Source organism: Amphiura filiformis, chromosome 1, assembly GCF_039555335.1.
Source record: "Amphiura filiformis chromosome 1, Afil_fr2py, whole genome shotgun sequence".
Classification (NCBI taxonomy): domain Eukaryota; kingdom Metazoa; phylum Echinodermata; class Ophiuroidea; order Amphilepidida; family Amphiuridae; genus Amphiura; species Amphiura filiformis.
The window spans coordinates 41,091,480-41,118,736 of NC_092628.1; the positions used below are offsets into that span (position 1 = coordinate 41,091,480).

At 35.0% G+C, this 27,257-nt stretch overlaps 1 protein-coding gene across 1 annotated transcript in view; it reads left to right on the forward strand.

The window, feature by feature from the left end:
• Nucleotides 1-27,257, forward strand: part of LOC140147072 (vam6/Vps39-like protein) — an 87,708-nt gene that overhangs the window by 38,151 nt on the left and 22,300 nt on the right. The window contains exons 15-18 of the mRNA XM_072168847.1: nt 70-198; nt 1,262-1,410; nt 2,260-2,409; nt 4,601-4,735. Of these exons, the coding sequence (XP_072024948.1) occupies nt 70-198; nt 1,262-1,410; nt 2,260-2,409; nt 4,601-4,735 (563 nt within the window). The remainder of the gene's footprint in view (nt 1-69; nt 199-1,261; nt 1,411-2,259; nt 2,410-4,600; nt 4,736-27,257) is intronic.

Here is a 27,257-nt window from a genome sequence, read left to right on the forward strand (position 1 = left end):
GGTTGGTAACTCCTATGTCGGATTGAATAATTAGATTCTTACTTGATGTTCTTCCTCCCTCTGTTGCAGGTCAGGCTCCAGTAAGAGCAGGAACAGAACCTGGTGAGCTGGGAGAATTGCGGCGGAAACTGCTCTTCTTTCTAGAAACGTCCTTGCATTATGTGCCTGAGAAGTTACTAATACACTTTCCAGTAGATGGTGAGTAGTTTTTTTAAGTTGAAGTGCTAGTCATATGTCCTTGTCATTGACAGAGCTGGCAGGTTGGTGTATTTTTGATATTAGGTGAGTCGCCATCACACATTCTTAGTCAGTGGGTATGGTTCAGCTTGTAAACGTTAAATTTCATTGGTTCCTGGAAGCCACCTATCAAGGGGGGTGTATGTGTAGTTAGAGAATAAACGATAGGAATTTTTGATTTTACTATCTACCGTGTGATAGACGACAGGCAGGTCCAATATTTTGAGTGGATGCTGGTGCAGCCGGTATCCACTACTATCATCATGACTAAATCTCCCCTTTTTTCTGAAATGAACGAAACTTGTTTACCATTTTAGTTGCGCGTACTGTGATCTCGTTCGTGTATTATTATAGAACTTGCGCTTCGACAAGTATCTTCCATGACGACACGTTTGCTGTCGTCTGCGGTGTGATAGACGGCATGCAGAAACCAAAGAAATTCAGCGCAAACAAGCGAAACCATAGCCACTGGTGAAGAATGTGTTATACACGCACACAGCAGCAGGTTGCTCAATTGAAGTTGTAAACAAGTTGTATTCATTTTAGAATACAAGGTGTTTTCATGATGGCAACTTTGTTGCAGGCTGTGCCAGCATCCACTACTTTAAATATTGGAGCTACCTATCCTCTATGATATGATAAGAAGATAGTATAAACAAAAATTTCTAGTGTTTATTCTCAAATTACAAGATAAGGTGTTTTGTCTTATTATGCATTAAATTTGCAGTTTTTTGAAATTTTTACTTTATTATTCTGAGACAAAATATAAACCATAGATATTAAACACACAGATTGGAATTTTCCATACCTGTGACCTCTAAAATAAATAAAAAAGTTTCTTTTGTGTACGCTCGCGCTATTTGCGCTATTTTTTAGTTTGCTCACGCGGTACCTGCGTCGATCCCCATAGGCAACATGTTATGATTCCACAGTATGGTATTAACAAACAGCTTTTTTAGCATTACCTGCTTTGTTTGGTAGAGATGAAGAGACTTATTTTGTATTTTATTTGTTTTCATTTCAGGTTTCTTTGAGGAGAGAGCATTATTACTTGGTAGACTAGGTAAACATGAGCAGGCTCTTGCCATCTATGCACACTTACTAAAGGACACAAGGAGAGCAGAGGATTATTGTAGGCGCAATTATGCCATTGATAGAGAAGGAAATATAGATGTAAGTTCACAATAGTTTGCTTTCAGTGCGTATAGTAAATTTGCTGCAAACTTTTGATGAAGGGGTACTGCTGCAATGTTAACAAGGCAGAACTAACAAGGCATACGATGCGTAGTTCAGTGACATAACAACAGCAGGTCATGTGACATAAGCAGCCAATCGGAGACAAGTACGTTTTTAAAAATCGAGGTATAATCTTAACTAACATAGATGCAACTTACTTTTTTATTTATATTTTTTTATTTATTACACTTTATCAATGGTATATACAATAATTATAATATAACATCAAAATATATTGCACATGAATATTCAAAAGTACATAAAAAAAAAAGGAAGTATAGATAAAATTTTGCACCAGTGAAAGGCAAGGACTAACAGGTGCAAAGCACCTCTAGGACAGTCCCACCAAGGATCAAAACAATGAGGACACCCCCTCCCCCCTCCCAAAAAATTACCATCTTGTACATAGTAAAGTACGTCCTTGTCAAAGTTTTTAAACAATTTACTATATATGTAAGGAAAAATTGATATGTAATCAAATTTCTGATACCCCGAAAGGCTGGTTTCTGTGTTTGCAGTTTAATACTAATTTTGAGCAAAATGGAAAAGGGGTAAAATTGTAACGTCATCATCATTCAACTATCTCCTATTGTTTTGTTTTTCTGATATTTTCAGCAATATATTAGACAAGGATGTTAATTTTCAAACAGTTTCATAATTTTGTGAAATTTGCTCTATTGATCATTTACAAATGTATGGAAAATAGTACATTTTCAGGAATTGGTCAGCTTTTCAGTATTTTTGGACCAGATTCTGAGATTCTTCTGTATTTGCTTTTTATTTCAGGTTTATTTGTGCCTGTTTCGTACGTATATAAGCCCACCAGACCCTGACTCATTGCGGATAATGGAAAACATTCAGCCACCTCCTGAACCAAATATAAATGCTGCATTAGAAGTACTGGAATTTCATCATGACAAAATTGACACAGCCAAGGTAATTGAATTCTTTTTCTTTCTTCCTTCCTGCCTGCCTACCTGCCTTCCTTCCTTCTTTCTGCTTCCTTCCTGCCTGTGTACCTTTTTGCCTGCATGCCTTCCTCATTTGTGCTTTCCTCCTTGCTTCCTTCCTTCCTTCCTTCCTTCCTTCCTTCCTTCCTTCCTTCCTTCCTTCGTACCTTCCTTCCTTCCTTCGTACCTTCCTTCCATCCTTCTTTGCTTCCTTGCATGCCTGTGTACCTTTCCTTGTTTCCTTTGCTTGCCTTGCTTGCTTGCTTGCTTGCTTGCTTGCTTGCTTGCTTGCTTGCTTGCTTCCTTCCCTCTTACACTCTTCTTTCCTACCTGACTTCCTTTCATCCTTCTTTCCTTCCTTCATTCCTTTCTTCCATCCTTATTACCTGCCAGTCTTCCTTCTTTTGTGCCTGTGTGCCTGCCTTGCTACCTCCTATCTCTCATGTCTGCCTGTCTGCCTTTCCTGCGTGCCTACCTTCCTACCTCTTTCCTTCCTCACTTCTTTAGTATCATCAAGGCTAGTTTCAAAGCTGTATTGCATAAATGCAGGTAAGAGAACCATGGATGATTTACTCTATTACAGGCTGTATTTTAACTGGTCGATGCTGTGTATTTTGGTCAGCTGTATATAATTTTTTACGACGCATCGTAAGTCTCAAAGTCCATCAAAAGTTACAATCTATTATAAATCATATTTTACAGAGAAGATTTGCAATTGATAGAGAATTGTAAGTGATAGAGCTTCATTGCAGGAAGACACGGTCAAGTTGACAAAGAGTGCTGGCAACCGTAGGCCAAAAGAAAAGTTGGTTGGTTGTCCTCGACCACCCTGTGGAAGGCAGGGTCAGTCCGTCAGAATTGGTTTTGTATTGTTTACTCAACTTATAACCACCGATAAAACTCAATCGAAATTGAATTGGGATTACCCAAAAAGTCACAGGTCTGATTAAGGGATTCCGTCATGTGTATCAAAATCATTTGGTGTAGCCTATAACTTACCGAAAGTAGCAGAATTCAAGTGAGAAAAATAATAATTTTTATTTGTAAAATTTTACACTGCAAATTGCTGTACAATTATATCAGTAAGCATGATATGCAGAATATCTTCCCACCTGTTCACTAGTTCAGTTCAGTTCAGTTCAGTTTTATTAGTCCACTGCAAGATTCAAGAAACAGGTGTTCTGGGTCATTCAGCTGGTTAAAAGTATATAGATCACAAGAATATTTTGATATTTTTTTATGTGGCCTGAAAAATTATGTGCAATTTATAATGTTGCAATATGTGCCCCCTCCCATAACCCTGTCCCGTCATATATTCGGTTGGCATCCCTTTAATTTAGTAACTATTGGGCTTTGCCTGGCTTCAGCCAAATGTTATAAATAAAATAAATAAATATAAAAGGTAAAAAAATGTATAATGTTTTGGATTGGCTCAATGAGTAAGGTGGGTCGGTCGAGGACAACCAAGTAATTTTTCCCTTACTATGACTTCAACCTTGGTGAAATTAGTCCCAGGTTTGACATTTTGGACACTTAAAAATGTTATTTTGCATGATCCATCATACTATATGCTATAAAATGAGTTGGAGAAAGATAAATTAGATTTTAATACTGTATATCTTGAATTAACCCCTCTCTCATAAATGCCCCATCTTTTTTCAAAGAAAAAGGGACCAAAATTCATTTTCATGCATGTAAGCATGGTAAGTAAGCTTAAAACTGGCATGTCATCATCACCAAATTGCATGGACAAACCGTATTCTTTTTTTAAATTTATTTATTTATTTATTTATAACATTCGGTCGAAGCCAGGCTAAACCCAATAGTGCTCAGAGGCTATTAAATTCAAGGGATGCCATCCAGATATGACGGGATAGGGATATGGGAATAGGTCCGATTTTAGATGCAGGAGGAAAACCGGAGCACCCGGAGAAAAACCTGCGAAGACGAGCATGGATAGGCAACCAAAATCACATGTGGCACCGCGGGGAATTGACCCCGGCCACAGTGGTGAGAAGCGAGTGAGAAGACCACTACACTAACCCGCCCTCCCCATTCTAACATAAATTTCCATCCAATTCATTGCCACATTATAGTAGAATGTTCATACATATTATTTCTAACTGCTGCATGGTAACGTTTTCAACTTATTCTTGGTTTCTTCTTTTTTTCATTAGGCCTTAGAGATGCTTCCGGACACCACCCAAGTCAAGAACGTGTATGTATTCATGAAGAAGGTGCTAGAAGGGAAAGCCATGGTGAAAAGAAGTAATCAGATCCTCAAAAGTTTATTCTACTCGGAAAACCTGCAGGTAAGTTTGGAAACCATCCAAATTACTGTATACCACAGGGTGGATCTACACAGGAACATCTTGAAATGTTGTAATCTAGTGGAGTAAAAACTGTCAGCTTTTTGAAAAAGTATTTGGTCTACTCCCAAAAGGGAAGGGTTAGAGGGAACAATCCGTTGGTCTCTCTAAATCTGACCACCCGCAACCTCCCCCAAAAAATTCTTCCTTGAATGTAAAGCGGTTATCCAGTAAAGATGAGTGAAGTGTTTATAGTGGACTCCGGAAGACAATGCATAATTCCGGTTTACCCCTTATACCCTGTGTTATAGATTAGAGTTAGAGTTAATGTTATAGTTATGGTAGTGTGCAGAGTATTCCAGAATTATTCGGAAGACAATTTCAATGTGTTGCCCACAAAGATGTTTTACTTTAGTAAAACCTAGATACGCTGATGCCTATTATGATGCACGGCAGTGAACGTAACCGTTCCGGCTGAAATCCGGAAATGACGTCATTTGTTCTGGTGCTGCCACTTCCGGGTAACGTGGGAGAAGAACATGCCTTTTGCAAACAAAATGGCCGACTCGTCCCGGCCCCTTTCCAGCGAAAATACAGCTTATTTAGCCAATTGAACATGGGGTCACTGGTTATAATATTTTCCTATCATATTGGACTAACACGTTAGCTATATGGTATTTCACGATATAACAGTAATAAAAAGAAAACTGCAAACGTTCGTTCGTCGGATGTTTGACGAAGTGACCAGCTCTAATGACGTCACTATGTAAACAACATAGAGGTATAAATAATTAATTAGTTAATACCAAATATGGAGGTATCCAAAAGTATGCTAATTAGAACAGGTTAGAAGGCACGACGAATCATAATACGATCCTGGTATCCAATGCTATGCAAATGAGTTGAAGGAGGTTACGTGAACGTGTAAACTAATGCGACTCTTGTGTATACTAACCTCTGTGGTTGCCCATGACATAGCATTTCTAATTGAGCAGAAAATAGTTTTCTGGTTACTTGTAATTGTTGGGATCCCTATTTGCCTTTAAAAGTAAAGCATATAATGGATAAACATTATTCTGTATAATGTTTAGAATGTGTGTAGTTTGTGACATATTGGTTTACAATCTTGAAAATGCTAATTTTTGACTGAATATGGGAATGTTGGATTTACCACTTATCATTTTTAGAATAAGGCCTAAAAAAAATTGTTTGATTGGCGTAACATGAAAAAAAATTAGGGTAGGTCGGTCGGCAATTTTTTTTACACACATTTTAAGCTGAAAATCACAATTTTTGTCTCTTTTTTTAAATGTTAATCTTTTTTTGATTTTTGTATTCATTTTTTGCAAAAAATAAGAAAAAAAGTCTAGGGTCGGGCCTATTTTTAGGGTCGGTCGGGTTACGCCAATCAAACTATTTTTTTTTAGGCCTAAGTTGAACACATCAGTGACAGGATTGAATATGAATGTGAAAAGCTTGTGAGGAGAAGGCAAACTCTGCAATTTTTACATAATCTCCCAGCCATAGTGGGTGTTGGTATGTTGGGTTTTTGTGTAGAATTATTTCTTTTTGGGGGGGGGGGGGTGCGACAGGCTTAAAGGGCTTTAACTCTATTCGAAGAGAATAATTATTTCATTACAAGTTGACACTTGTTGAAATTTTTTTATTCATATTTCTCCTGAAAAAAGAGAAATTGTGTTGGTAAAATGCGGGCTCGTACAGGTCCTCCCCCCATTCGAAAAGAAATTGATTTCCAAGGCAGCGGGCTGATGATGTCAGTAAATGAAGAGGACACTATATAACATAACACATGAGCCCTAGAGCTCTTTTGAAGTTCATTCATGTATAAATGTGTGACCTTCATCATGATAAATTGAGAATGACAACATGAAGTTAGCTCCCGGCCCATTGAAATTGTTATTTGCATAATAAATACAATATTGATGTGTCACGCTCAAATTCTAAGCTTTTACGGTAATATTGCTATAAAATATTTTTTATTTTTTAGTCCAAATATTTCTCATCATGTTGATATACATATGAATTGTAATATCACAATTTACTAACATATAATAAAGAAGCAGCCTGATTTTATCCATGTCTAAAAACCATTAAATTTGTAATACTTGATTCAGAGTTTTTTTCTGATAACAAAAACAGTATACGTTCTGTGCATTGAGAGTAATGACAGCCCATTCTCTCAAAGCTGTCACACTTCATTTCATGACATCACAGATTTTTCTAGGTCAAATCTGTCTCGTTCAAAGGAACTCACCGCTTACAGTTGTTTTTTGCGGAATATCAATTTTAAACGACTTATTTTCTCAAAAAAGGAGTCATTTTCATTGTCCTCATAATATTAGCTTGCCAATGATATGTTGTCCAAGCAATATATATGCCCTTTAAATGAGGACCTTTTGTGAATTTGTCCTTCAAAAGAGGGCAAATTCCAATGTTTTTACAGAAACAAGTGGACCTTTTGTGAATTTTCCTTCAAAAGGGTAAATTCCAAGGTTTTTACTGCAAAAAGTGGACCTTTTGTTTGTTTATTTATTTATTTATTGATTGATTGATTGATTGATTGATTGATTGAGCACGAAATAATGGTTTATTAATGGTATAAATCTAAATCTAACTGACTGTCAAAATGTCCAGTATTCATTGTATCTTGCTTATTTTTAGTATAGGTCGATTTGATTCGGGGTTTTTGTTATTAATTTATTTGAATCTAAAATAAAATTTAGAAACAGTAACTGGTCTAGTAGCCTCATACATAGAAAGGAAAATGTGCATTTGTGACACGATCATGGGAAATACCTCGGATGTCGCTAATATTGATTTTGAGATATTGGCAAAGAAAGTGTTAAAATTATTTTGTTTAATGTTGTTTTCAGCGATTGATAAATTGACGTATTTTGCAAACAAAAGTCGTATCAACATGGGGTTTCCAGTTTCTGAAAGCTCTAAATGTCATACCAAGTGGGATGACGTCATCATGAGGAGCTAGATGGATACGAATATTCGGCAAACAAGCGTTGCATGATGGCTAATTTCTGTTGTTTATGTTGTGAAGAGTGTCAATGACGATGACCCTCATGCAATAGGTCCCAGTTTTTTCTTTGAATGTCAACAGTGCCTAATGAACCATAGACCATGTTATTAGATGGTCTATGAATGACCTAAGGATTATATAATATGCTGTGCATCAAGCGGGTGACAGATCTTGACTGGAAGTTGACAAAACAATGTGAATGTAATTGAGAAAATTATAACAAAAAAACAAGTGTTTAGTAATAGGAATATGTCTGTCAACCAAATTCTTTGCATGTATATTTGCAATAAATCCTTATGATAATCAGGGATGCAAGTTTTCAATTTTTTTATGGATTTTCGTTATTTGTCCAGATTGTGTTTTTTTTTTGGTTTTTTTGCATTTCCGGATGTGGATGATGGTATTTCATTATAAAATTTTTTTAGGGGGGTGACACCCTTGTAGCCTAGCACCCAATCCTTAGCGTTCACTAAAAAGATAGTGCTCTGATCAAGCATTCGGCTTGCTCGCTACACTCGCACTGTTTCAGGGTGTGTTTTTTCAACAGGTGCTTACATGTTAAAAAAGGTTCACAAAACATATGGAAGATTGTGTAATTTATATTATAATAATAAGAAAACTTGATGCTGCCTCCAGAAACCATGGAGTGTAAACTTTGTATTTGTCTGTGACAGCTCCCAAACAATGTGTAAAACATGAAACATGGAACAAAACAAAAAATAATTGTTTGTTGTGATTGATTTGGGTTTGAAGTGTGGGGGTGGGTACAATGTATTCAGGGCTAAGATGATATGCCACCAATCATCATGTAAGAACCATGTTAATACTGCCCTCTGTCTCAGCCATGAGTCATACATGCTCATAAATATTCATGAGTTGTCCACACCTGGGAGCTAAGTGGCCTGCGTTGCATATAATGCATTGCCGAGTTAAGTGCTTTTCACACTGTACAGAGTCAGCAGATGATTTATTTAGATGTTAAATTGAAAATGAAAATTTGTAGAGAACAAATGAATTATAGTCATGTTTGTTCTAACTGGGTGTATTTTTGACCAAATGCATAAATTAAAAATATATATTGTTTTTATAATTCAGATTTTATCCTTTGTAATTTATAACATTGACTTTGCTTCTGTAGACTGGGTGGGACTTTGGCACCATCCATGTGCTGTAAAATCTGTATTAATTTTTGTGTGGCTAAATTTTCACTATCATTTAAATTCTAATAATTATGCATGTTTTTAGAATTTTAAAATTTAGGTTTTCCCACTTTGGTCTCAGCATTTTAAAGATATTGTTACTTATTTGTTGTTTAATGCCATTTTTGTGCTAGCATGGATGGCATGTGAGAGAGGTGAATAACGATATAGTGTAAATATATTTGCTTTCATGGAATTATCTTGGTACGTGGAATGATGAGTCACAGCGATTTATTTAGCACTTTGTGATTGGTATTTTAATTTGATCTAAAGGGTCAATGTTTATTTGGCGTATTGGAAGGTGTGAGAAAAACAAATATGTTAATTATTTGCATGGACATTGATAGGGGGTGTGGACAGTGGGCATTCATCCCCTCATGTGTTTTGAGGAAGAGAAGGCTGAACAACATGAAAACGCTCCCCCTTGGTTTATCATTTAAAGTTATAATTTATAACCTAAACTAACCAAACATTAGGAAATAATGTTTATTTATTTGTTTTGAGCACTTCTAAGGAATTCAAACAACAATTACAAAGGGAATTTTTTTAAAGTAAAGTAGACTTTTGAAGAAACTGATCTGATTGATTGATTTTGTCTAATAAATAGACACTGTCTGCAGCATATCTAAGGATAAATCAACATGATCAAGCTATGATATCATTGGATGAAAATAGAATAAATAGTACAGATAACATAAAATATTATTTGTATCCAGAATGTTTTCATGACTCATATTTTTAATTTGGGATAATAGTGACAACCGTATAGTGGCAATTACTATTCAGTATTCAGATATAGATATTTAGATATATGCATTAAATGGCATTAAATAACAGGCATTACAAATATATTGCATGATTGTATTGTAATGAACTCCAATCAAAGAATTGATTCTTTCCTGGCAGATCCTCAATTATATTTGGGCTTGATACCAACTGAAATGATTTCTAATCATGGCTGCAAAAAATAAGTACCATTTGGACATTAACAATAGTAACTTTATAGACTGAAACACAAAATGGCTGTCCTCTGTCTGTTGATCTGAGGTGACAGTAATGATGCAGCATGGTGAGCATTCATGTAGATCAGATGGTGATATGCTTCTATAATGCCAGTTTAGTTCCTGCCTGCCATCTATCATCCAGTTATGAAAAAGATCAAAAATTATCATTTAAGGAGGATGTTACATAGTGTTTTAATCTTCATTGTTCCCACTTCTATCCTTGGAATTCGATGAATATTTTGTTTCCACTGGAACCAAAAATGTCCATGGTATAATGTGGAAATGGGGCTCCCATTAGGATCAATGTTACATTTATTTTGTTTTCAAAAATAGCTGCCAATATGTTTTGTATTAGATGTTTTTAAATAGCTGCCATTTATCATTTCAATTTGTATCATACAACCAGCATGCTTTATTCTTTTGAGAGCCATGCTCGAATTTGTTCACGGAGCAACCCATTTTATGAAGCACCAACTCAAGAATCATAGGCTCACAAAATGCATGTTTGGCAATTCAAGTTTTTGAGACTTTAGCATATTAATAATAAATTGAATATGAAGCAGCCATTTTGTGGATTTACGTGACAGTAAGAGATGACACGCTGAGAAGATTCTGGGTCAAGGGCAATGAGGACAGCTGTAGGATAATAGACGGGATTCATGGTGATATGTGATGATGAGGAAAGATGAAGGCTGTGATGGTATGCTAGACTGATAGCGAAAGCAAAACGAATGTAAATTTAGAGGATCAATGTTTATTTTGCTTAGTGTCCCTGTAAACATTCAAACATTCGCTCTGTGAATGTCTATGTCAGACAGCTGTCTGCAGGATATAGACAGATTTTCAGTGGTTAGTGCAATTTCGCAGTATCTTCAATAGCTGCCGTGTACACACTTCAATTTCTATATTCGATATTGTGCATGATGTTAAAATACGACACCTGGCAGCTATTGCAGGTAGCCCTTCTTGCAGTGTTAAGACCCTTGATTTTTCATGGTGAAGTTTAAAATATGCTAGACTGAGCACAGTGAATGGAGATGGATGTGGTTTAGCTTAAGTGCATGGCAAATAATGGTGGCATGGAAGGCTGTTTTTAGACACCAATGTGTTCAACATATTTATGGAAATATAACAATATAGTGCTAAGAAATAGTCTTCATTTTAATGTCTGCAAACTCTTATTTGATAAGGTTTGGGTGATTGTAATGCACAGTGAGATTTTCATATCTATCAAATTAAACTATATGAAGAACAAAAATTCAATATAAAATTGCATTGTCACACTACTCCCATTATTAAAACAAGTAATGCAAATTTGTGATACAGATTGGGAGGACAGGGGGCATCCAACAAATAGTTGGCACATGTATCCTCTCCAACTTTGATTTTGTCCTTTTTTGTATCAGAGATTGAGCTTGACCCAGGGTTGTCCCTATAAATTGTGAACAATAATTTCAGGTTCCTTCCTGTGCATTTTAAGGTTGAACCAATGAAGCTATTTCATATGCTTTTTAATTTAATACTAAAAAGGAAATATAAAAGATTTACAGGAACTGCAAGTCTGCAACACCAAAATGCTGCCGCCTGTAAAAATTCAGAGAGAAAATCCTGTAACAAATCACAATGAACACATATGTAAACAAATATAACAGATGGTGTTTGTTTAGCCAAGTAACCAAAATAAACACACACAGGATCAATACACGATCTATAATATCTAATGAGAGACTAGATAACATTAAATGTGAAGCTGTTGGTGTGAAAATAACCTGGGGAAAATAAGGTCATGGCCATTATCAAACACGTTGAAAATTTGAGGCTAATTCCAAATCATATGTTACTTTCTGAAAAGTGAAGACTTAAGTCCGGGGGGGGGGGTCGCTCACATGCGGTGGTCAAGGGTCCCCTTTTCAGACTCTCCGGCAGTTCCTTAAGACCCACATTTGGATCATGCTCCAGTTCTTTGAGTCTCAAACTCTGACAATTGGAATTTGGCAGTTTCAGCTGCGCATCCTATAATTTGGCCCAATTTCAGTTCACTAGACTCCCCAAAAATGTTGAAATTTCAGTTCGTCAAGCCCCTATTTTGCCTGAAAATCAGATCTTAGTTCCCAAAGTGCGGCATGGAGTCAAATTAATCTCTCAGCCAGTTTATACAGAAAATAGATGCCAGTAGAAATATACACCATGATTACCATGGTTGTGGCTTAGCAGGGATTTCTGGTAGAATTGATTAATCAATGATATAGTGATTTGTGTGGTAATGGGTGCCATAGCACCTTGCAAATGAGTAGTTATTAATTACAGCTAATCCTATAGCCCAAAGCAATACATATTATTGGAGTATGATTCATGTATTGTTGTAGTTAAAATATGAGAAGATGTACTACCATTTTTTTTTAAATTTGAGTGCATCTTTCATATTCATTAAAATTATATTTTCAAAGAATTCAACAGTTTGATAGCTTTATTACAAATACATTTTTTGGTGTGGCGTTTTCGAAAGATTAGTACCCCAGCTAGTTTGGGTTCCTTTGCTTACTTGCAAGGATAATAATTATCCAAATTAAAACTCGGAAAAACAGAGTATGGGGTTTTACCATAGTACCCTTTTACCTTTTTAAATCATTGAATATTCTTCTGCATATGAAACACCTCAAAATTCATAATACCGATTTTTGTCCATGGATAATTAACTAACATCAACTAATTATATACTTCATTAATATATTCTTGTTCATTGATTGGTTAAAAGTGGATCACATGACCAAAAATAGTTCTACCATCAGTACTCCTATCCGTAAATAGTACCTCTAAGCCGTAAATAGTATTTTCAATGTCCCGGATGAGCCGTAAATAGTACCTCCAAGCCGTAAATAGTACTTTTGACCATGCGTTCGCGTCTTGCGCGCATTCGATGCGACGGAACAGTTCACGCACGCTTGAAACTGCCATAGCGTCATTTCAAGCGCTGCTGTAATTGGTTAGCCCGAATTTAGGCTATTCGATTTTTTGAAGGGTAGGTTGTGCTTAAATTGGTGCTGTTCACTCAGGATAGAAGCGGATGAGTCAAAACGTCAAATGATTTTCTTTTAACAAATCAATGAACAAAGAACATATTAATGAAGTATATAAAACAAATATATACTGCCTTTATTCGAAGTTCTGGTTAAAAATATGGTCCCTCGTTGAGATCAATTAATACTATTTTCCTTCGGGCTGCGCCCTCAGGAAAATAGTACTATTGATCTCACCTCGGGCCCATAGTTTTAACCAGAACTTCTCATGGCAGTATATATTTGTATACTATATACCGTTATTCACTCTGATGTGGCAGTGACGATAACGTGTTGAGGTAGCTTTTGTGCGTGTGCATCTATGCAGCATTTTCAAGTATGTGCGTGTATGCGCCAGCACTTTGGGTGAAAGCTAGCAATTTGAAGCTGCGTCCAATGAAATGCGCACTGATGTCACTGCCACATCATGGTTGAAAATGGTATAACAAAGCAACATAATCTAACTTGGTCCGGTACCAATCTTTTAGAAACACCCTGTATTATAGGCCAATGAAAGTCGATAATGACTTGAATTGAATTCATTATTGTGATTTTCCAAAAATAACAATGAAAACTGAAAATTTGCAATAAAACAATGAAAATCTGTACATATTTAATGGAAAAATCAAAATCAAAACATCCATTTTGCTACCAAACTTGCAGCCTACACTAATTTGGTCATATAATGAAAGTCACAAAAATAATGAATAATGAAAAAGTTACCTCACTTGTTTTTAGAAATTATGTGATGGGAAACTCAAAATTGATTACAAGGGACCTGATATACTGCTCTATAAAGGCTAAAAGTTGAATTGACAAGTTGGCACTTCACAGGACAGATTTGGACTTATGGACTATCATGTTTGTGCATAATTATTACAGAAATGTGTGATGAATAATTTTAACAATGTGTAAGTCATTAACATACTATACATTCATATCACACTTGTCTCTTCCATTTCCACATGAAGAGTAAGGGTTGTTCTTTCTGTTTATAGCAGGTGTTTCTCCTTGGTAAAGGCTAAAATACAGGTATTTGTGTTCTGGTGTTTCCGCTGCGGCAAAAATAGCGTTTTCCGTTGCAGCAAAAATAGGGTTTTCCGCTGCCTAAAATTTCAAGGAGAAGAACAAAGCTAATCATTTGAGTGGAAAATCTCAGTCGGATCCGAAACTTGCAGCGAATGATAATCGCTGTGGAGGACCGAAAATACGATGTCTCACGCAAAAAATGTACAGAAAATGACTAACCTTAAACTAGCCGTTAGGAAAAGAGAGTTGGTAAAAATGTGGGTTTTAAGAGTTTTGGAGATTAAGTGAATTTATTTAATTAATTAAATTTATTTATTTATTATTTAGGCTGATGTTACCAATACACTGGCACTGTTTTCCCTTAGTTCTCTGAAAGGCAGACATGCTGCATGTGTCTGTCTGATAAACGGGTACAGAGCATGATTGAGGGCACTGGCTTTTTAAGCCTTTTTCAACGAAATTTTTTTTCATATCATAGAATAGCCAAAAGTTTCATTTTAATAGCAAGAAATGGCATGTAGAACTTTGAACCCAGACAATGTTACACCACAGCTAATAATACAGTTCAAAACATTTGGTTTCCAGTGCAGTGGGAGAGGCGACAACCGCATGTTAAATTGGAAAAACCATGCAAAATCAGTCCTAGAAAAATTATGTTCACAGACTTCTAATTCCAGAGATCCCATACTCCATGTAATTTGACAGTTTTTAAATCCGGGATCCATATAGTTTAATCTGTGATGGTTATGTGACCAAGACTGTAATAATTATTTACGAGGCTGAAATTCTCTTTCTCAATTTCTCTTAGAGTTCAATAACCAGAACGTATACTTGCTATTGAAATGATGCAATCTACAAAATTATTTTATGTTCTTTAAATTGATCCATTTATATCTCGCTATTATAAGGTCCCCAGGCTGTATGCAGGACCTTGTCTCTGTTCTGCAAACCCCTTACTGTACAATCACAATAGTTAATTTGCGGAACATGCGTTACTTTTGCTCTGAGGCATCTATTACAAATGTAGATTAGTGTTTGCCGAATCCATGATTTGATAGCCCAATTGGGTGACTTTTGAAGATTTTCCCTTGACTTTTGATTCGTTCTTGCACATAGAAAGTAATGGTTAAGAAAAATATAGGGTGACTTTTTGACATTGGCTCCCCCGATTTTTGGGAAATTTCTGTTTTATAGAAGGCAATGATTTAAGAGAAATATTGGGTGACATTTCTGTAATTTGATGGGTGATTTGGGCAAAATAATTGTTTGCAACTGTGATAAAGATATTCATCATCATCTATGTTATCTACAGTTTTGGAATTTCTTTTGAAATTAGCAGTGGATTTACATTTGGCTTGGAAGGTTATCTGTTTCAAAATATTTTCCAACATGCTATGATACTGAACCACTCAGTATGTCTTCTTATGTTGCGCATTAATTTCACATAGAATGTAAAGAAACTCATCAATTCTATTCAAAAATACATAAAATATTTTGACTGTTGTCTGCTTAATTTTCAAGTGCATAGGGTTAATCAATTACAATTATTAGAATGTATTTTGCAGTAGCTCAATTTTCACACACGTTGTGTCTCTTCCAGTCCTGTGAAATTAAAACATGCAAAATTTGCATTATTATATGTAAATTAATTTTAAAAAGCCACAGGATGGTGAATTTGGACAGCAAAGTGGTAAAATTGCTCAAGTGTGAATAACTATTTACACAAAAATGATCAAATTGTCATTAATATTAACATTCAATTGTAACATATGTTGTGAGTGAGTCACCCCTGTCTGAGTCAATGTCAGGTTGCAGCACAGTTTAATTTCGGTATTTGATGAAAATTGGATACTTCAACACCAATAAATTGCGGATGACATTTTATTACTTTTGATAAATCAGATTTAGAAAGATAGATTAAAGTGCATTAATCTTTGAGCTCTTTTTGCCATGTAGTTTTGTATTTTAAGAAAGGCGTGAATATAACAGTGATAGCTAGAATATGATAGGCCACACCTAGGTTTGAAAAAAAAATCATGAAAAAAAAATCTGTAAATGTGTTTAGACATTCTATTTGAATATTCTAATTATGACATTAGGTCAGACAATGTTGATGCTCATCTTCAGGATAATTGAATGATCTCTACATAGTTGGTCTTGGTATATTTTCATACACATTAATAGCTATGTGACAGTGGTAGTGGCAGCTGTCTGTCCATGGTGTAAAGAAGATGCAGCAGAGGTATAAAGCGTAATATAATAAACTAGGGCATATTTCTTAATGTGATAAATTATCAAAAAAATTAATTGAAGTGCAATTGAGCTCACTTTTTATGTATTTTATGATTTTAATATAAACAGCCACACCCAGATTAAAAAACAAACAATAAATCAAAAAATACAAAAAGCTGTAATTAAATATAAATTTAAATCTATAAATGTTGTTTGGACATTCCATTGGAAGATTTTATTTTGTGAAGTCAGATCAAACAGTCTTGACATTCATCTTCAAGATACTAAATTGTCTATTGAATTTATTGAGGTTGTTGAATTTGTTCTGTGAATAGTTGGTCTTGGTATATTGTCATAATGCATCTATTTCTTACATTGATGTGTCCAAAAATAGTGACAGCTGTCCTGTGGAAATTAGATAGAGTAGAGTATAAAGGGTAATGCTAAGTTCTGGTATAATATTACTTGACTTGATAAATCAAATTGTTTGAGTATCATGATTGGAATGGAATTCGGCTTAGTCGGTAACAGTAGCAAAGGTAGCTTCCATTGGTAAGGTGTAAAACTTCTTTGCATTGATGTTTGACAATGCGAGTTCTATTCCTTGCGCAGTCTCTGTCTGTTCTTGTGAATAATTGAGCTACCTTGAAAAGGTTTTTTTTTTTTTTTTTTTTTATAGCATTTCAAGATTTATCAACATGACAAACATTAATTTTGCAATGTGCATGGGTACCTCCGTTTTAAAAGCAGGACATACTATACCTTCTAAAATAAACAAGGGCATAAATATCACTTGCTCACCCTTTGTAACATTAAAACATTGGTAGTAATACTAGTATGTATGATATTTCCCTTAGTGAGTGGCCTCTTTTAACTAGACAATGGCCTCCGAATCCTCTTCACTTGGGAGACGTAAACAAGTAATCCGGATCACAAATTGTTCCATGTTCACTAAGTAATTGAAGGACTTCTTAAATTCTAACATCTCTCTAAATATCACTAGCTTATGCTGCCCTCTGACGGGATATATTTGTAACAAGGCTGAATCTCAGGTGTGTTTCTCATTATAAAGATAGCTTCCATAATTACATGTGACGTGGAAGTTCAGCGCATGCATAATTAGCTTAGACATTAAAGGGGCTTTACCGGAATAATATTGTTCCCTACGTAATGAATTGAGTGGCTTATTAGCATACATTATTACCATCCATTCGTCAGACTTCAATAATTGTGATCTAAATCAGGGTGTGTTTGTCATTATCAAATGTATGATTACGTGTGATAGATGAATAGTGGTTGCATATTGTAGATATTAAAGGGACGTCATCTGAATATGCATGTTTTTTGTCGCTCCACCCTCTATTAGTCTTGTGTAACTGTAGCAAAATCTTATGTATGATTGTCATTATAAAGGTGAGCATGATTGATTGAGAGTGACATAGAAAAATAGTTCATGCATATAGGCTTTGCATGAAGCGCTTACTCTCTGAAACATTAGTAAGCATGCCAAACCCTATCAGTTAAAAGCAGGTTATCCATTGTCAAATTCTGTTCAAATGTAATAATATTGATTGTTTATAATATGTAGGAAACCATGAAAAAGTGTCTGTATTTGTATGCATCAAATATGGCCTACCTGTATGAGTATATGTTACTGTCATACCACCCAGTATTGGGTGGTTAATATTTACCATGGTTGAATCTAGCCTGCATGTCAAGTGTGTTTGTCATGTGCTATTCATTATAAGTTGTATGGGAGCATGACTGTAGAGCTAGACTGCCATTATATTATAGGCATTAAAGGGGCATCACCTGATGTTGTATAAACTACTCACTTATTATCGTGTAGTATGAATGGGTAGCAACTGCATTTTGGGAATGAGCCTGTGGACAGTTTTGGCACCTTTAAATATTTATATCTATACTTCGACTATAATTATGGGCACTTTGATTCAATACTTGAGAAGTAGATTTCTTGTGTGAAATCATTTATACCAGTATGTTTTTATACCAAGATATTAGGAGCATTTTAAATATGTTCATAGATATAGCCCAATAAATGAGTGGGCAAACAGAAGAGAAGTTAAGGCAAGTAAGTATAAGGCACCCCCAAATGCACCTAATATTTTGAAATTTGAATACATGAACATTAAGTATTGGATTTATTTCCCCATAACTATAGCTTCATTTATTTCTGACACATTTTGGTTACAAATTTTGCTACAATAAGTACAACACCTATTGTTGTTACTATGTATGAATTAGGTCAAACATTAGCAGACTCCAACATGAGACAAATTAATGCTTCAACGTGTTTCCATTGATTTCCTGTTGACAGCTAATGTATCAATTTCAGCTTATTATTGGTAAAAAAAGAAGTTCTACACTTAGTGCGCATATTATTTTCCTCACATAAACTACTAAATCCAAAACCATCACTTTTTTCCCTGAGTGGTAACCTGATCAGTATACCCAAAGGAAGATCTCTCAGGAAGAGATAGGATTTTAATGGAGTCATCACAAACAATACCAACCAAACAAAACAGACACTTGTAAATGTTTCTCTTTTGAGATTGACTTACACACACTTAGTCTGGGGTGAGTCTGTTAGGTTCAGTTGTGAAATATGATCAGATTGTATTTATACAAAAATGTCTTCCAGTGAAACTTATAAAGAACCGACTCAAAAATGTAAATTGTTTTTGTTAGGTTTTTATGATCGATGTTCTAGCGCATGTTGTAACTTAATCAGAAAGTGTGTAAATTTGAGTAATGTTGTTGAGTAGCAACATTGCTTATTATTTAAAATAGGAAAGGCTGATTTGAATTAGAGCCTGCTCCAACATATTGTTCTTTACAAACAAAAGACAAATCTTTGAAATAAGACAAAAGTTGAATGATGATAATCCATGCTATTGCCTGTATTTGTATGTTCAGTAGATAGTTCAATATTATATGCTATCTTCAGTAGATAGTTCAATAGTATTTGCTATCATCTTCAGCAGATAGTTCAATATCATTTGCTATCTTCAGTAGATTGTTCAATAGCATTTGCTATCTTCACTAGATGTTCAATAATATTTGCTATCTTCAGTAGATAGTTCAATAGTTAGACGGTTCAATAATGTTTCCTATTTCAGTACTTCCTATTTCAATACTATTGCTATCTTCAGTGGATAATTCAATATTATTTTGCTATCTTCAGTAGATAATTCAATAATATTTGCTATCTTCAGTAGATAATTCAATAGTATTTGCTATCTTCAATAGATAGTTCAATAGTATTTGCTATCTTCATTAGATAGTTCAATAAAGTAAAAACAGAATATTATTTGCTATCTTAAGTAGATAGTTCAATACCATTGCTATCTTCAGTAGATAATTCAATAATATTTGATATTGTCAGTATATAGTACAATGATATTTGCTATCTTCAGTAGATAGTTCAATAGTATTTGCTATCTTTAGTAGATAATTCAATAATATTTGCTATATTCAGTAGATATCTACATAGTATTCGCTGTATATTTTCAATGTATTGCTACAATATTATGCATGGAAGAAAGGGCATGTGACTATTTCAATTAGGGACAAACAGTGCTATCTTTATTAGATACATGTAGCTGTCAGCACTATATGATTAGCAAGCCACAGGTTCATTGGTTCCATGAGTTCAAATCTCCACCACCATGACTTTGAATTGAACGAATAGTAATATATAAAGCAGAAAGAAACTATAATGTTCAAAGAGAAGCTCATTATAATGTTAAGTCGGACATTCTATTACATTGTATGAGGTTTATTTGTGGTTGGTATTTATAATATGGATGACTGCCTCCGCTAGGAAGCTTTGTGCACTCATCGTATTCATCATCATTATATTGGAGATCATGTAGAGACAATATAATGAGAAAAACAAGCCCTGACATTTAAGACCTTTCCTCTTGCTGCGTGACTGATTAGTCTACTTGAATTACTTCAAATTTTTGCTATTTTTGTGGCTGTTTTTCAGAATAAGACAATACTATGTGATATACTACATGTGTCACAAAAATATATTTCAAAACTTTGCAGTTGCCTGCAATATAAAATGTTAAAATTATTAAATCAAAATTAACGATGAAAATTACATGGGTACAAAATTAGCGGTGCATTTGCTTTATAGTGATACATATTTTGAAATAATATGCTTAGCAACACTGAAGATACATCAATCAACAATTATTTACCCATGACTGTAAACATTCTTGCTATTAATATTTTGTAGAGCTTGACCATGGATATTTTGTGATGGGTAGTCTTCAAGATGTATTACAAATGCTGGATTGATGTTTATACCAAGCTGTCACATTAATATAATCTTAATTTCATATCATGTTACAATTAGTGTGTCAAATTGACATTAAGTAAACAAAGAGTAACAATATTCAGGATATAACTCGATAAATATTCTCTTTTGCATACTTCTCAAAAGGAATGCTAAAAGCAACTTTATTTTTTAATCTCTAGAAACAAATTTCTACCAATACCTATTAACTAATGCTCATGAGAGCTTTTATCCATCTTATGAGTCTGATATGTAAAACTTGGTCAGTCTTTTTACAAGTATAACCTAGTTTTCTGGATATATCAAGTTATCATATGTCAAGATTAGAGATCTCATAATAATTATAATCCATGGTATCATTTTCATACCTGCCAAGTGTCCCGATTTTGGCGGGACATCCCGATTTTAGACCCCTAAAACGTCATAAAATCGGATGTCCTGATTTTCTAAAAAAAAAAAAAAAAATTTTTTTTTTTTTTTTTTTTTTCAAAAATATTTTTGGCCAAAAATGAAGTTATATAGGCCCTAAATTACTTGTTATTGAAGGTTGGAAACCATAGAAATACTGCTACTTTTTTTTTTTTTTTAAATGCCAATTTTTTTTTACAAAGTTGGATTAAGTTGTACATTTTGATTACTTTTGCTTCTATTGAACAGTCAGGGACACATTGAATTAGTGTACATTGTTAGCTGTTCAATAGAAGCAAAAGTAATTAAAATGTACAACTTTATCCAACTTTGTAAAAATAATTTGGCATTTTTTTTTATTTTTAGTAGCAGTATTTCTCTGGTTTCAACCTTGAATAGCAAGTAATTTAGGGCCTATAACTTGCTTTTTTGGCCAAAAATATTTTTGGAAATAAAAAAAAGAAAAAAGAGGGGAGGTCAAAATTTGATGAATCATCATTTTTATATTATGCATTATATATATCAATTTCAGCCACGTAGGCCATGTTATTAGGCAAAAAAGAACTTTAAAGAATGTCTCTCATGTACAAAAGTATAGGAAACTGAACATTTGAAACCACTTTTTTAGGATGAAGGAAGCATTTTTTCAAAAAAGTAGACTTTTTGGGGTGCTAAATCTGGTAACATTGCCTGGGCTTAGGTACCTACTTTGCATATTTTATGGTATAATTTTGAGAAAATAAGTCAAGATAACAGCCTTGAAGAAGATTGCATGTATATATAGATATTCTTCAAGGCTGTTATCTAGGTTTGTTTTCTCAAAATAACCTTATTTTTTAATCCATTTAAATGTAATTTCCCCTCAGAAATAATAATAATAATAATAATATACACTTATAGAGCGCGTTACAAACAAAACAGTTTCTCAATGCGCTTTACAGAAAAAAAACCTTAACTACAAGATATACTACAAATTTAAAAAGCCCAATAGAGCAAAACAAGATAAAATCAAGCAAGATTATTACAACACAGCATAAATGCTAATTCAGAGAACAACGAAATCATAACCACCACCAGACGTGCTTTCGCAGTGTTGAACGGGGGAGAGGCAAAAAGAACGCAAGCAGCAGGCCGCGAGAACCCGGAGACACTAGAAAAACACGCCAAGTGGTTGAAGCAAAAAATTAAACAATTAATGATGCAATCAATTAAATAAAGCCAAACAGAAATGCATTTAAAAAACAACACTATTTGCCGTGGGAAGAGAAAACCGATGTTGCACCCGTCCAAGGCAGGACAAATAACACAAAAGAGAGAACAACACCAATATAGCTCAACCCACTACAAAAAGCTAATACACAGGCATATTGATAAGTAATACATATAGCATAAAAAAATAAACATAATAAGTATAAGACAGTCTGAACAGATCCAAAAAGATCAAACAATATTGCACGAGGATGAAAGATGCGGAAAACGAGGCGTCAAGCAAAGAAAATACCCTCGTGAAATACAGAACGATCATATCATTATGAATATGTATACAATTATAGCACCAGAAACAACATAATAATATGCAAGCTATAAAAATATGAAACACATATATAAGAACGAATTAGATATCCAAATTAAACAGGTATGTTTTTAGCAATGACTTGAAATGGTGTCTCCTGTAGTGTAAAATGTGTAGAAACCCTCTGGCTTCCGGGGGCTTCGCCCCCTCGACCCCACCAGGGGCCCTTAAGCAAGCCCCTGGCCATAGTCACGAGCGCTACGCCCGCGTCGCAAGCTCGCTCCACTTCGCAAGTGTCCCTATTTCTAGTTTTCAAAAGTTGGCAGGTATGCATTTTAGATTTCACCAGTCCAGACTGATGGATAAAACATATGGTAACATGCTGCTGATAAAATGGAGCCAGGAATGATGATGATCAATAATTAGAAAGGCAATAAACTTAGGCAATATTTCTGGCATGATTTGATGGCTGTGTAAAATGTTTTTTCCATGAAAAACAAAAACATCATCAGTGCAAATATTGGACGACTCTACACCAGAACGGGATCTGCATTAAAACGCATCAATGCAATCTCCTGAATGCACACCCATAATAGCAAGTGTCTACACAGCGCTCGAATACACATCCAGAAAATGATTGCGTAGTGAGCATGTTTTTATAAGATTGTTACAGTACATAAGCGTGTAGGGCGCTCATGGTGCGATCATCACTGCGATGCCATGTGCGTGTAGGGCGCTCATGATGGGAGGTTGTCTGCACGCACAAAAGTAGATCACATTGATTCCCTGGAATGTATTCTGAACCTAAGTGCAGGGGAGTTAGGAAGTTGTAGAAGCACAACGCCGATAAGGGAATTGTAGAATACTTATTTCAACTAGTAGATGGTCAAAAGGTGTAACCTCTGAGCAGTCTCATGTGACTGTCTGGTTTAACATAGGGATGAAGAAAAATTGATAGACACCAACCAAACTTATTTTTCACCTTTACATATTATTATTTCTAGTAGTATAAATGAGCAGGGTTCTCACATGTACATACTCTGCAAAATTCATGGAATTCTGACAAATACAAAGTCACAGAAAAATGTCATGCAAAAGTCATTGTTTCTTTTCAAAGAGAAAGTGAGAATGCACATTTGTTAAAATACGTTTATGGGACATTTGGACATCCAACCGATCGATTTGAACGTACCATTGGGCAGGAGAGGAGCCATCTCTGTAGACGATAAATCAATATGACCTTCATCAAGTGAGGATCAGCCAAGCACAAAAAGTTTCTTGTTTAGCGCAACTGGCATATTATCTTTAAGCATTTCTTACTGTAGGCCTATAGGCCTAATCATATACAGGCTTGCCTCTAGTGTAATGTGCGAGTAGAATGATTTTTTGTGATATTCTTCTTGATTTGATTAGTATTATTACTATTTCTTTTCTTTTAACACCTTTACATCATATGCCTATTATGATACAGTTTTCCACATACGCCTTCCAGTTTGCCAAAGGCATATAGAAAATAACGAAATACCTGTGTGATAGGCTCTGACACAAACTACAGCGACAATTAACTGATGGCATGGGAAATAATAATATCAATGTAGAATACTTTGTGGGAACAAGCTAATTTAATGTAGTATATGATTCTGAATATTTATTGCAATGTATTGGTTAGTACTTTTGTGTTTTTCCAATATGATTTAAACATGTTTAATACACGCCTGCATTTGTAATACTTGTTGGGGAGTAAACAAAATATTCTGTGTACGTGGCCTGAACCAAAGGTCTGTAGTGCAAATCTGTTTATTTATCCAGCGTTTAGAGAATATGTACTCAACCGTTGCTGTCAAAAGAGCTTCAATTCTGGATTCTTGTCCGAGTATTTAATAACATTGTACGTACCATATATGCCTACTGCGTATGCGGTGGCATACCATAATTCTCCACTGACGTATAGAACAGCATTAACAAACTTTGATACTTCTTGGACCTAAAGATTATAAGAGATTATACACCTGGATGATGTTGTATTTATACTTGCACCTACCAGCACCTACTGCGATGTCGCCCGAAGCTAGCCTTTCGAATATGCTTCTCGTGTGGCGTGTGTTAACAAACGAATTAGGTATGAAGCATGCACGCAAGGTTAACACCGTCACACGTCTGCACATGCCCGTAGATGCTAGGCCTAATATGAACTTTCATTTAACATTCTAACCAAGCACATGCACCTCAAATCAAACCTTCTACCTCTCCTCCGGCAAACATAGTCCAAGGGTCCCTTAAACGTACTATACAAGTGTTAAAGACGTTAAAGATAAAATAGAGAAAATCATTTTTTTTTATGCATTTAAATTAGAGGCAAGTTTGGCTCTATGATAGGTAGTCGGAAGATCAAGTGTAGTCGGAAGATCAAGTGTAGTCATACATGTATCTGTAGGTATGGAATCTTGTGATTCTGTCATTGTAAAGATACAGAATTTTAAAATTGAAAGTTTTAATCCTGTAAGGTACTCTTTTCAGCTGTATAAGGTATGTGACTTGCAATATATCTGCTGACATTATATATGCCAACTTAGTACTAATATATAATAATAGTATACACCAGGCACAAAAAGAAACTCGTCAGTTATATTCATCCTTGCTGTTCAATAACTTGATAATTTTGGATTATTCTGAAATATACATTTTGTTAATTGGACTTTGCTTTCTCATTTGACACCCTGTTCGTGAAAAACGAACAAGAATTGACCAAGATATGCATTTCCAAAGCCTCAAACCCCAAAATCAAAAGTTGCATTTTCAAAGATTTTCAATAGGAACGCATCGTTGTATTGCACACAAGCACCACAGGCCAATCAATAAAGCACACAGTGTAACAGGCACAATTGAATCGTTAAAATTGCAACTTTTCATTTTGGGGTTTGAGAGTTTGGGGCGCATATCTTGGTCAATTCTTGCTCAATGTTCACGAACAGGGTGTCAAATGAGAAAGAAAAGTCCAATTAACAAAATGTATATTTCAGAATAATCCAAAATTATCAAGTTATTGAACAGCAAGGATGAATATAACTGACGAGTTTCTTTTTGTGCCTGGTGTACAATAGCATATATTTGATTGAAAAAAGCGTACTATAAAAATTCATAAATGCAGTTCCAAACTTGTATTGTTGAAAGAAATACAACATCATATGTAATGGGTTTGGAAAGGTAAAGCTTGATGCCCCACATCGCCTGCAGGACTTGTATCTGTGCAGCGAAATTGCTATTGATTCTGACGACATGGCATCCTCACATGTCACTCTCCCAGGGGGCTCAGTTCTGTATCTCATTCAGCACTGTAAATTAACAAGCTGAAATGAGCATGGTTGGTAGCAAACATCAGCTCCTTAACTTTAAGGTCAAAGGTTGGGGTCATGTTGGTGAGTGGTGGCTTGTGAACTGTGTGGCTGGTGTGGAGAATGATTTAGGTGATAGTGTCTTGTGTTATAAGGCAAAAGGTAGACTCTTTTAGAGCAGGAAAATCTATTTCTGTCATGAGTTGTCAATATGATCAAATGATTGGAAAACATGACTGCTTCAGAAGAAATCTAGCTTGACTGTCTGAACCTGGGTTAAGTGTATAGGACATAGTGGCCCATTTAAAAAACAAAAATGATTTTTTGATAATTTTGTATTATCATGTAAAATACAAATATTGAAATGTGTCCAAACATGCCATATTAGTCCTAAACGTTGTCCAAGTTGTATATAAAACCCTTCCATAGTCAGAGTATTTATTGCATTCAAAAGCCATGCCTATGCAATGAGGACACTAGTTTCAGATGGACAGAGAATCTATTTTTATCATATGACATGTCAACATGAGGAGCAGTGGATTGCAATAACAAGATTGTTACTGTGCCGATGAAATAAACACATGCTTGACAGTAACGTAAGAGGGACACTCGGGGCTGTAGTCACTTTGGTTTCTACATTATATATAAGACAATTGTATTTTTGTTAGCACTGGTACAGCCAGAAAGTAGATCTGTATTAGCCACAGGATGAGCAAAAACAAGTTTCTGAGATGTGTTTAACTTTTCTTATTTCTCATAAACTTGAAATTGCTTACCGAGAGGAAGCTTTCATCCAGTATTTTCTTGGACGTCTTCAGCCCCAATATTTGAGATGTTATATTTCATTGGGAGATGTGCTGGTGCTTCTTATTTCATATGACCTGAGATGAATGTTTAATTATTGTGATTCCATAAACAATTTTGTTTTTACATTTTTGGCCCTTACACATATGTGGGGCTTGTGTTATCATCCAAATGGTTGTTTGCCTGGTTGTTTGTATGGCTGTCCGGTTCTTGGTTTGTTTATTTGTTTGGCTGTCCAGGCAGAAGCAAATTCATTAATCCACTGTGCAGCTCCAACACAATAACCGATTAACTTCATTATGTTTTCAGGGTTATTAGGAGTTAAGAAAACCTAATAATGATAATATTGGATGGCTTATTTCAAGATGATACCATAACATATCGGATTCGTCATACAAATATCGAACTCGCCGTTGGCTCGTCCCAATATTTTTATGACTCATCCGATATGTTATGGTATCATGCTCAGCCATCCAATATTATATAAAACTTGGTATGGTAATAGGATATGGTGGCCTCATGTGCTGTATAGTTTTTTTGTCATGTTATTTGCATATTTATGAATATTA